The sequence below is a fragment of the Phacochoerus africanus genome, chromosome 1, assembly GCF_016906955.1.
Source record: "Phacochoerus africanus isolate WHEZ1 chromosome 1, ROS_Pafr_v1, whole genome shotgun sequence".
Classification (NCBI taxonomy): Eukaryota; Metazoa; Chordata; class Mammalia; order Artiodactyla; family Suidae; genus Phacochoerus; species Phacochoerus africanus.
The window spans coordinates 24125046-24137865 of record NC_062544.1 but is presented as its reverse complement, the minus strand read 5'-3'; the positions used below and the strand labels follow the sequence as shown (position 1 = coordinate 24137865).

Below are 12820 nucleotides of genomic sequence, written 5' to 3'. Positions count from 1 at the left end.
GACTGTGTCTTAAGCACTTCATCATCATGCCTGCACTGCCATGAATCCACGTGAAATGGATACTGTCCAGTGGACCTCTACTTTCACACCATCTCTCTCTCTTCTTTAAAATCAAGAAACACAAATATAAATGGATAAAGTGAATTCTGATTATTCAGACTATGTAGGGAAGTTGTTCAATGCAAAGAAGGATTCTCTAGGTAAATCGGATATAAATTGGAGCTGAGCTGAGCGGATAATCAGACTGAACTAACAAAAAAAGCATCACTGACTTCAAGAATTCAACAAACTGCCGCCAGTTAAATCAACACGCAGTTGTAGCCATCACTGTAATGTAAAGTGTATATTATGGGAAGCTACCTGGAGACCCTCCCTGACCTTACAGAAGAGAGAAAGATTTGATTGTCCTGGAGTGGACTGTTCCATTTGAGGCATATGATTTTGCATCAAAAGTAATAAATTTCTGGAGACGGACAGGTCCTTAGAGATCACCAAGTGTGTTCTAAATTCAGTCAATTACATATTGCATTCGTGATATTTGCAATATCTGCACAGTTATTTACTTAATATTTTTCTTCAAATTTACTCAGGCCTAATATCACTAACTGCATTTGCCATATCCCTAAGCAATAATGCCGGTATAATCATGGGTTTGATGAGCTAGTTATGGTTTTTCCTAAGACTTCTTTTTGAAGGCCCTGTATAACCATTCGATAAAATATACCCGCACACGAACAAAAAGCACCTCATGTTTGCGGACCGCACTCTAGAAAGCAATGATGTGGTCCAACCCCCTCATTGGCCACGGGAAGAAACTGAGCCCAGGGGGGTTGGGTAACTTCTCCAGGGCACTTAGAATGTCTGCGGCACAGCCAAGCCTAGAACACGAATCTCCTCTCTTTCATCAATTTATTTTTCATGACATCACAAAGAACCAGATAGAAAGTGATGACAGAATGTCACTCTCATGATATTCAATGGTGAATACCTAACAGCACTCATTGCTCTAGGGCTCTCTTCGCCTTCCCTTTTCCCTTAATGTAAAGTCCTGAGTATATACTATAGAATCCAGGAGTCACAGTCTTGGAAGAAATGTTGATTCTCTGTAAAAGCTCAAGGGACCAAGTGCTCCCTCCCTACACCAAGGGGATGGATCCCATTTTCTCTGTAGTTCTTACTCTTTTTTTTTTCTTTTTTCTTTTTTTTTTTTGGTTTTTAGGGCTGCACCCATGCATACGGAAGTTCCCAATCTAAGGATAGAATCGAAGCTGAAGCTGCTGGCCTACACTACAGCCGCAGCAATACTGGATCCGAGCTGCCTCTGTGACCTACCCTGCAGCTTGCAGCAATGCCAAATCCTTAACCCACTGAGCGAGGCCAGGGATCAAATCCATGTCCTCATGGATACTAGTCAGATTTGTTACCTCTGAGCCACAACGGGAACTCCAACAGCTCTTACTTTTTGATGTTTTCCTTCTTTCTGTGTCTGAAATCTTCTTCAGGCTAATTCTCACCTGCAGGTTTCTGTTCCAAGAGTTCTAAACTATTTTTGGTCCTTTGCTTTCATGAAGTCAGTTAACACCTCATATCAAGCTCTCTCCTACTTGGGTCTGGCCTTCTTCCTGGGGACCACACACTAGTATATCAGTGGGACCCTCAAACTTGAGGGAGGTGGTTACATAAGGAATGCTCCAACTCACTGTCTCCTCTCAGAACTAAAACATCAAGACTTCCTCCTCTTTCTCTTTTTTTTTTTTTTGATGGGAGCTCCTTTTTGGATGGGCTTATATTACTAAATCACATAGGAAGCCATGCCAAAAAGCATTTCCATTTAAATTACAGCCATAAGGTCACGTCTTTCTAGTCTACCTTCTCCAGAAAGCCCCACTTCAACATCCAGGCTGAGAAGGCAAACACTTTCAGCAATGGGGATCTCACTAATTAGAAGGAAATTTCCTCCCCTCTCATTTTATTTCATTTTTTTTTGCAGTGAGCTGAAAATGGGTCCCTATAACAGGGACCTCCAGGTCCTTGTTCTGAGCCTGGGTGGGAAACCTGGGCAGACTGGTGACCTGGACACATAGAGAACTTCCGGGCATGTGGTGGTTTCCCGAACCTCAGTGAAAAGTCTCACATTTTGGCCAATGTGTGGGGAAAAAAAATCAGCAGTGGACCATTTCCTGCTTTGCTGCTAAAAGCCTGTCCATAATCGTAAACAGCAAAAGACGGTCACTTCAGGTTTTCACTTCAAAAAAGCTGGAGATCCCAGGATAGGTTCCAGGAGGAGCTCCCCGAGGAATAGGTTAACGAACCAATCGGAGAATTAGCTGCTTCCATAGACCTGGTGGGAAGGACGGATCCACAGTGGCTAATTTTATCTCAACTTGATATCTCATTGTAGAGTCATGAAAGCTCAAATGTTGAAGGGTAAGAGCGACAAGGGAAAAAAAAGTTTCGTAAGTTAGAATGAAGCTGGAAGCATCTCGCAGACACCGCTGTACTCAGCCTGCCGTTGGCTCGTTTCAACAGTCACTTTCTTCCCCACCTGCTCCCCGTAGCTCCAAGGCTCTCTCCCTCTTGGACCGTGACCCTGTCTACTCCTGATGACAATCACTTAATCAGCACGTCAGATTGTCGCACGGCTGGTTTTACCTTGGGTAAAGATTCATTTTCCTTATTAACATCACAAGAACCTAGTTCTTTCCCTAACCAATTAAAGAGGAAAAATAGAAGGGCCCCAGTGCGACAGAGGGAAAAGAAAACTGTTCTGACTTGTGCTACACAGGTGAGCTCCTCAGCCCCACGCAGTCCTGGGCATCCAGTCCTTGTGATTCTGAAATGCAGCCAGAGGTCAGGTCCATACGGACAGAATGAACAGCCTGGAATAACCATTAGAGACATAGTTCACTACCCAGATATCAAAGAGTTCACCTAGGGTCAGAGCCTAGCAGTGGTGGATTTATTCTGTGTGTGTATGTGTTAGTTTGCATTATTTGGACAGGATGACCCGTCAGCTGACATTCAGTAGGTCATAACAACAAGCCTCAATTAGCATTTCACTTTCCTCCTTGTAATCTCCTGCCCTAAAAACGTGGGTCTCCCTGGGTTTTGCCTGACTATTCTGCTGGCCAAACATGTTAATACTGAATCTATTTCTTTATGAGAGATGATTATATGAGTTGACTATGGTTTATGTTGCTTTTTGACCTATCCTATGGTTGCTTTATGCTCTGGCCTCATAGCCTTTGCATGGCTTTCTAAAGCTAAACCCCTGCTGTTAATAAGGGGTGGGGGTGGGTGATAGGAACAACAACCCATTTTAGGATTATGTTTAAAGAATAAAACTATTCTAACCACACAATGTGCCTTCTGATTTATTCATACGAGTAAACTGCAGCCTATTCAAATAAGGCTAATATATTCCAAAGATACACATGAACTAAAGTTGATCTGGATGCAGTGGATATTTCTCTGTGCCATTCTCTAGATTTTAGCCACACTTTATTTATTCTTTTTAATTTTTAAATTTTTTGGCTGTGCCTGCAGCGTGTACACGTTCCCAGGACCAAGGATTGTACCCGTACCACGGCAGTGACAACGCTGGATCCTTAACCTGTTGGGCCACCAGGGAACTCCCAGCCATACTTTATATTTAACTTGTTAGAAAGAGGTAATATAACATCACTGCTTGGTAGAATCCATGTAAGATCACTGCTTGACAGAATCAAGTCTACTAATAAGTTAGCTCTACCAGTTAACATTGAAATGTTATACCTTATATTTACATCTTCAGCAATATGTATTAAGTATCCAAATATTAAAAGAACTTGGGTGAAAAATTTCAGAAATGCATTTTACCCAACATGGATAGATTCTAGTGATTCTATTTGATTGACTTTTAGAAGTCCATGCTTTTATCCTCACCCCTTCCCCCGGCCCCACGACTATCTCCTTGCTTTCCTCCGTAAAAGAAATGTGATATACAAGCACTGATGTGAATTGTCCAGCTGGCTATTTGCAATGACCCTAAGCAAACAACCTCTCCATGACCTTTTGAAAACAAGCCACAGACCACCCAAGCCCAACCCAAGGCACTCACTGATTTGCCTTACCCTAAGTTCCCACGGCATTTTTTTGGGCAGACTAGGTGCCATTTCCTTCTTATTTTCTATTTGCAAAATATAGCATTTGAGGCTCTGCTTGAAAGGCACCGGAGAGCCTCTCTTTCTTTTCTGGCTGCTGGTATCCCCGAGGAAAAGGAGTGATTCTGGGCTTGTAAATTGCGGCATTTACTTGAAATGAATTGACAGGAGTGTCTGCTCAAAATAAAAGACTAAAACTCCATGAAACAGCTCTGGGGGCAGAGGTTGAAAAGCAAAAGGAGCAATTATGCGCGTACGAACACCTCTACATTTTGAATGGCAAATCTCACCCACCACTTGGCTTTTTTTTGAGCAAAGCTCAGTGAACATGACTATGAGGAGCTGGCACCAATCCTACTAATAAAACCACAGAGCCCTAATTTCTCATAAGGATGGGCTTTGGTGACAAAGCTCTTTACGACTTACATGGTGGGACCTCACGAAATCACGAGAGAGCAGAGTTCTGAGGGAGAGACCTTCCTGGGACAGCACTAGCTAAAGTTGGGGAGCTTTTCCTGGCACAAAAATGTGCACCTTCTCTGTCTCTCAAGAACTCAGGGATGTTAGCTCACGGAGATGTGAAACCTGGACCAGACACTTCAAGGAGCAGAAACACCTTTCTCTGTTTCATCTCACCCGATGGGAAAGAAAGAATCATCTCCTATTTCTCCTGCTGGCCGCAACCTCACATTTTCTACTAAGACTCAAGTTGCCATCTTCCTATTTCATTTTCAAAGGTCCCAGAGATGCTTCCACCCCAGAGTTGATTTCTTTCTACTGGCTCTGTGACATCTGGGCCTTTCCTTTTCTCTTGGCCCCTGAAGTCCTTCAAGTCACAACTGGTGTCCTTTTCCTCAAGTGAATGTTGACCCTCTGCTCCTTTCACGTCTCTCTGAACCGAGACTCATGCAATTCCCCAATTCAAGGGTTGGCCAGTTTGTTCCCGTATTTTTTTTGTACCAGATAACAAATGGCTTCGTGGGCCATGCTGCAGTTACTCAAGGCCAAGGTGCAGTGTGGAAGCTGACAACACAGCAACAAATGGGCGTGGCTGCCCTCTATTAACACTGCTGAGTGGACCCTGAACCTGGAATGCCCTCGAATTGTCACATGTCAGGAAATGCTTTTCTTTCAAACCTTACAAAATGTTAACAACCCTTCTTAGCTCATACGCCAAAGAAAACATAGGCAACAGGCCAGATTTGGTTCCCCTACCCATAGTTTTCCAATTTCTGCTTTATTCCTTCAGGGCTGCCCTTCCGTAAGCTATTCCCAGAACAGAGAAGGGTTGCAGGTGGGAGACAGTCAGCAGACATCACCATGGGAGACTAGACCCTTGGCCGATGTGGGAAGGGGCAAGTGAAGAGGAGATGAGGCAGGGCTGTGAAAACTGAATGTGGGATTTTCTACCTAAAGATTTTGCGGAGAGAGACCATGGGCAATAGAGGTATGAGGGTGGGGGAGGGTTTGTATTTAAATCATCCTGGGCATGCAAAACTATATCAGAAGGAGCACCCCTGAATAGTGGGAGCTACGGGTAAGGATTTCAAACTGTCCTGGTCTTGGGCTGTGTGCATCCTTTCCCTGAAAGCTTTCTGAATTATCCCGACTCTGCAGGGAACTGAAGCTGAAAGCGGCTGCAGGGTGGGAGTAGGGCGGGGGGGATCTGGAGCATAATTGAGAGATTGCAAAAACAATTCACTGCCAACAGACTGTCCCAGCAGGGTCCCAGTGCTATGATCGTGGCCTGGATAGGCACGCTGCTCCTCGGATGCCCAATCAGATGGAATTGGGGGAAATCTAAGGCAGAGAGCACTTGATCTCTGCTTGACCACCCAAATGAACAGCATGGGAAACTGAATCTGATCTTATGCGTTGGCCCCGGACAAGCTCCTAACCCCATCTCTCTCTCCAAGTGGCTGGGATCTTAGGGCTAGGGCAGAGGGAAGGACCCTTAACCCCATGGGTAGAATCAAATGAAACTTTAAGAGGCTAAGTCAGTAGTTTGGTTGGAGACTTCTCTGAGAGTTTCCTTGCAGGCAAGTGGATTCAGCCAGCTTGGCATGCAATCAACTCTGAACCTGACTTCATTCAATAATAAATGTAAAAAAAAAAAAAAAAGATATGCTAATCCCAACCATCCAGGAAAGTGGAAACCCCGGGGACAATGGCTGCCATCTCCTCAATTAAAGGGATAACTGGATGCCTTCAATTCAGTATTATTCCACCCCAAACCACAATCATGGCCAAAAGCAAAAACAAAACTGAAGAAACATGAGAACTATTACTTCTTAACAAAGAAAATGACCTTTTAAAAATATTCTTGGTCATGAAGCTGATATATAGAGAGAATGAAACGGGACGAGAGGAAGGGAGATACTTATTGATGGCAGTGGTGATGGGGAGGGTCAGGAGCCCAAGGACAAAGCCTTCCCTTGGGCTAGCAAGAGAATGCTCAAAGCTATTACACTGGTACCTGGTTACCCGGGAAACCTGGGAGTCCTGTCTGCATCCAACCTGGTCTAAAAGAAGCGAGCTCGACTGTTGCCAACAAGCAGGGATCTGGTGATCTAGCCAGCTGGGAGAGTATTCAAAAAAGGGGTGCCTTGCAGACGACAGTCATTTGGGGTGCTTGAAACCTCCAGGCCCTGACAATTTCCCATGCATGTGCATTTCTCCCTCCCCAAGGTCTGTAATTTGGATGGATTTTCTTATCTGATTCGGTCCCTTTCCTCCCAATCTGGGATTCTGGAAAGAAGGGAAAGCCCTTTCCAATGAGGACCTTGCTTTGCCCTTCCCTATGCCCTTGGAGATTTGGAGAGGCAGCAGGAACGTGGGCGAGCACTCGTGTCCCTGAAGGAACAGCCAGTTGCAATGCACGACCATCACTATAGATCTACGATTTATGAAAATAAAGCAATATGTGCCTGTTTCGGTGCCTGCCGTTTGCCTACCAATGGTGCAGTGTTCACCATTCCAGCCCTCTCGGCATTCACATTTGCCATCTTTACAGGTCCCGTGCTCAATGCAGCGGGGGTGGCACACGCGCTGGTCACAAGCTGCGCCTGTCCAGCCCTCTTCACAGCGGCAGGCTCCCCCGATGCAGACGCCGTGAGTGCCACAGTCTACTGAGCACACTTCTGGAAGAAAAACAATGATTACAGCTCAACACCACAGCTGGCGAAACCCTCCACTGGAGGCCAGACCATACACATGGCCCAGGTCCCTGGAGCAGGCCCAAGGCCCAGAAGCCATGTCATCCTGGGCCGCCTGTCTCTTCACTGGCCAGGTACTAGTTCATTGGTAGGTAGTTTCTGGAGCAGTGTTCTCACACTGGAGTCCCTGGATCATCTGCATCACCATCATGTGGGAACTATGTAGAAATGCAACTTCTCGTGCCTTGGTTGGTCCTTGAGGATTACAAAGTCCTGGGAGCGGGGCTTATAAATTTCTTGTAACAAGTCAACCGGGTATTTCTGAGGCACACTAAAGTGTGAGAACCACTGTTCTCCCAGGAAGAGGTCAGACGCTGGCCATCTGGTTTGGTATAGAGACCCTGGAGGTGCCCACCTGAAAAGCTACCTGTGGATCCTGACTCCCTAGCCAGCTGGGATTTTTTTTTTCCCTGTTGAGAGCCTGAACTGACCAAAGGCCGGTGGGTTGGGGACCCAGCAGCTCCATCCTCGCAATGCCTGCAGACCCAGCTGCACCCAGATCAGCACCTTGGTGGCCATTACGACCACTGTCATTGTGCTGCATGTACACAGCCTCTTTCTCAAAGGAGCTCAAAGTCTTTTGTGGTTGGGGAGGAGACAGACAGACAGATATGCACTCTCTGGTGTTCCAGACCTCTCACTCGAGGACAAGCACGTGCCAGACACTCATCCTTCCAACAGACTACTGATTGGGGCATGGCTCCCCATGCCAGGGGAGGGGAAACCAGACCAGGAGGGTCAGTGACTCACTCCAAGTCACACAACATGTTGGTAGCACAGCTGGGCCTTGGAGCTAAGACTCTCCCTTCCCCTGTCCTCTGCAGAGCTTGGCCTGGACTATCAACAACAGAATTTGAAGCCAGAGGCGAGTGGGTTGAGAAGATACCCAAAATAGCCCATTTTAACTGACTCTTCTTTTTTTTCTTTTGGAATGAAATATTCATTTCTTTCCCCTTGTAGCAAAGCTTCACATACATTCCCTTCCTGATTGCCATGGCAATCTGACAGCTGTCTCACTATCCAGAGGAAGGGGGCGGAACGATGATGGCTTGCTTAGATAGGTGCTTGTCAGTGTGAACAGGACCGTTCTCGGAAAGGTGGGGACTGGCTTGAACTGATGAACCATTCCATTTGAAGGGCACTCGGGAGGTAAGACATGTACTCTTAATTTTAGGACAATCAAGTGTATGGTGCAACTCCATTATTTTCCTGCCACTGGTATACTGCAGAGCTTTATAACATGTTTACCCAGCACCCCAAGAGAACCCCTCTTCTGTTTTACAGGATGTTCCATTCAGTTTGCCTGGGACTGAATTGTTCTGTTCTGCTTTCTGGTACCTTTAGGGAGGGTGCATGAAGAATCTACAATGCAAGGGGACTGGACTCATCCCTTCTGGACTCCTCATCCATTTGTAGTGATGAAACCAAGAGGCACAAGAACCCTTGTGGTACTTTTTTGTTTGTTTCTCAAGGATCAAAGACTTCATGACTGAGACGAGATTAAGAGAGGTGCTATGCCACTGACCAAAGTCCCCCTCTCCCAAGCTAAGTAGAAAGAGCAGACTCCCATCTGTTTGGGCTCACAGAAGGAACACAGAGCATGAGTGCTGAGGAAAGAGAGGATGAAACCTCTTGGCTTACCAACGGAGCAGTCGGGACCCATCCAGTTGGGATCACAGCTGCAGAGGCCCGTGTCCGGGAGGTAAGTGCCGTGCCCACTGCACTGGTCCGGGCACTGGACCCTTGCCAGCTCACAGTTGAGACCACCCCAGCCAGGGCTGCAAAGGCATTCTCCATTTACACAGACTCCATGGCTGGAGCAGGTAGGATCCAAGCAATCGACTAAAAAAAAAAAAAAAACAAAACAAAGAGGAAAAGTAACCATCACTCACGGGGGAAGGGTCCCAAAATACCAGTATACAGAGCAGACCAGTGTTTGGCCAATTCCTACCTACTTGCAGGCAAATGGAGCAGCACAGGTAACACTGACATGGCACCTTGAAGAACAGCCATTGTAATTGGTCAAAATACCCAGTCTCAAACTTGAAAAGAATGTAAGGGAAGAAAGGGGATTTCTCAAGCAGAATTAGGAGGAATCAAATATAGAGGTGTATCATCTGACTTCGAGAACCTCATACTTATTAGCATTAGTACCTTAGTTGGACCAGAGCAGGGCTTTTAAGACAGGGCCATGAATGCTGGTGATGTCTCTGCATGTTTTGCCAAACCCAAGCATCCTTCACTCTTGGAAAGAAAAGTAGAGAGGCTTGTCCTAACTTCACTAAGACTTGACTTCAGTAGGCAACAAAAGATTAAAAAGAAAACCAGTGAAACTCAGGCATGAGTCACTTTCCTAATTAAGTTTCACTTAGGCTCAGTCTAAAATTAGTTTTCATTCTCTGAGCACACATCTACTGGAAGAAGTTAGTAAATGTGCAGGATAGAAGAGGTGAAGTTGGGTGTGGAAATGATCCCCACGGGGTAACCTTCCTACACATAATCTTGAGTGGACTGGATGGGTGATGCTGTGGCACTGACACCCCCCGCCCCCCGTCAATCAGACAAATTAATGGTCAGATCCCAATCATTGTTCTTTCCAGTTTCATGGTCTCACTGCTTGGCCATCTTAGGAATCAGAGTGGATATACCTCCAGCAGTAACCTGAAAATTACTACTCTAGAATCAACTCAAAGTGAGGAGAAGAGTGAGCTGCAGAGGCCAGTTCTTGAAGATAGAACTTTTTGTATGAGGACATGACCCTATACCTCAGACATCCATCCAGCCCAAGCACAGATAAACAGGGCCTTCTAGAGGAAGACCAGCTTCCTTAGGTATTCCTAGAAAATGATGGAGTGGCATTTGGAGGAGAGGGCACTGCACACGGTGGGGTTTGAGTGGTGAACAGAGGTCTCACATAGGGCTCAGATGTTGCCTTGTGGATGAGAGCAATAGGGAGGTCTTGTCATCTTCTGTGACTAAGACATACATTTCCCTTATTTTACCATCTTGGAGAGCAGGTCTGTTGGCCTATATTAAAGCATGTGCTTCTGCCATCATCTGGGGGCATAGCCAGCTTGAGATCCCTTTAAAGCATTTTCTTGAGGATTTTGGACCACATTGATAGTGTGATTCAATCCCTCATACGAATGTGTGCCATCTTGCAGTTCAAGTTCTCAGAGAAAACTTTGATTTCTCTTTTTTTCCCAATGCCAAGACTGAAATGAGATTTTTGTCCTCTAAATAGTTCACCATGACATGGAAATGGTAACCCCTTGGGGTCCCAGATTTTTGTAGCATAGTATCTTTTTTCCTTTCTTACCATCTACAAAATAATGGTGTGTTTTAAAACCAATAGTACATTGGCTCTAAATATGACATGATTTAGATTATCCATGCCACAAACTATTTCATTCTGGAGCACATCAGATGCAAGAAATTAGGATTTAATTGAAATAACAATATTCCACGAAATTTTCCATGAAGTTTCCAAAGAACAAAAAATATTTTTGTGGCAAAAATAAGAATTTTCAGTGTTAAGAGATGTTTCTCAGGATTCCATTTGGATCTTCTCAGATGTTATTTTCCGATATCAGTTAAAAATGATTTGAACCATAGGAAAACAGAAGTTGCCACTGATTTTTTTTTTTTAAATCAGGAATACTCTCTCGGAAAGGTACATTTCCATGATTTATTATTAGCTGGAGATGTTTACAGTGATGTTACTTGCTCTGGTTACTATCACTCTAGTATTGAATTCACTGTAAATCAAATATACCTTAATAAAAAAATAAATTTTAAAAAAGCCCGAAAATACTGAATTCATTGTCTTGAGCACTCTTACTCCTGATGACATGAACCCTTTCTGATCCTTTCAAACTTGCTCCCTTCAGAAGGATAGAGTACACCTGGATATACATGAACTGAAAGGTTCCAATACATGGAAGACATCCATGAAGAGCCTGTGCAATGCCTTTAACATCTCCCGCCTCGCACAGTCAAGGAATAGAGTAGGTGCTCTTTACGCAATTGCTGTGAGGGTGAACAGCAGACTTTGCTATGAGTATTTGTTGTCAATGAGACAAATTTCCAGTGTGAAGGACTAACAAGGAGAAAGGGGTGCTAACAATGTCTTGGTTTGGGGAAGAATGCTGTGCAATTTGGAATCTTCAAAGCACAAAATCATTCATTCAGAATCAACATTGTTCATATTCTACTTATAGAAGAAAACCCGAGAGTTCTAGTTCTCTACTCTGTCTCCATTTCGAATATAGCAATGTTAAAATATACTCAAAAATACCTTGTGTGGTGGAGTTCCTGTCATGGCTCAGTGGTTAACGAATCCGACTAGGAACCATGAGGTTGCGGGTTCGATCCCTGGCCTTGCTCAGTGGGTTAAGGATCCGGCGTTGCCATGAGCTGTGGTGTAGTTTGCAGACGTGGCTCGGATTCCGCGTTGCTGTGGCTCTGGTGTAGGCTGGCGGCTACAGCTCTGATTCGACCCCTAGCCTGGGTACCTCCATATGCCACCGCTGGGAGCAGCCCTAGGGAAGGAAAAAAGACAAAAAAAAAAAATTCCTTCTGTGGTATGTGCCTTAAACATCACTCTCCATCTGTAATTAGGCGCTTAAAATGTTTGGTGAGGTGCCAACAGCCAGGAGCTTTCAAAAAATCTAAGAAACTATATTATGATATTTTTCTTAAAAGGATGAAGTAAAAAATAATGTAACAAAAGAAAGAGAGAGAGAGGGAAAGAAAATGGCACTTTTCTTTCAGATAAATTGGCATGCTCTTCTCTATCCTGAATTACAGTACGAAGGAAAGAGGAAAATTCACTGAGATTTATTAGCCCAGGAGTGGAATGTCATCAAAAGAACCATTTATTGTATCTAGAAATATGAGATAACCCTTTTTCTGGTCACTGAAACTAGTAAATACGCCCTTTGTGCTATATAATTACTGCAGCTGATAGAATAACTAAATTCAGACTTTAAGGGGGGTAGTTTCACCATGAATTTTAAATTTGGTTCCAATTTCATAAGATGGCCTTGTGGCCACATCCTTAGAGTCTTCAGCAGGCAGGAGGGACAATGGCATTTTACGAAGCTTTATAAATAGAAACAGTGTTATACTTAAAAGGGGGACAGTGGCCTTTACCAGCTAAGTACCATGTGCCTTACAACACTAGCCCCCCTGGCAGCTGAAATCATTAGAACTCATTTAGTCTTGGGCCCTCTGTAGGTTTGACAAAAAAGGGTCGTGAATGCAATTTTTATCCCTAAGGATAAAAAAGGAGGTCAAGGAGTTTTACAAACAATATGTACTATAAACCCCTGAAGAACCATGAATTACATTTATGAAGTTAAATGTCATTGAAAAATGACTCAACCATGAAACTGACATGAAAACATGGCTGACTTAAACTAATGTGTCAATTCTTCCCTCGTCACCTTCCCAGTCCCCCAG

The 12820-nt window shown here is 44.5% G+C and overlaps 1 protein-coding gene across 1 annotated transcript in view; it reads right to left on the bottom strand.

The window, feature by feature from the left end:
- The window catches only part of LOC125129111 (teneurin-2), a 527939-nt gene that overhangs the window by 153464 nt on the left and 361655 nt on the right, over positions 1-12820 (bottom strand). Inside the window, exons 10-11 of the mRNA XM_047783492.1 lie at positions 8999-9199; positions 7070-7282 (exon numbers count right to left, since the gene is read on the bottom strand). Of these exons, the coding sequence (XP_047639448.1) occupies positions 7070-7282; positions 8999-9199 (414 nt within the window). The remainder of the gene's footprint in view (positions 1-7069; positions 7283-8998; positions 9200-12820) is intronic.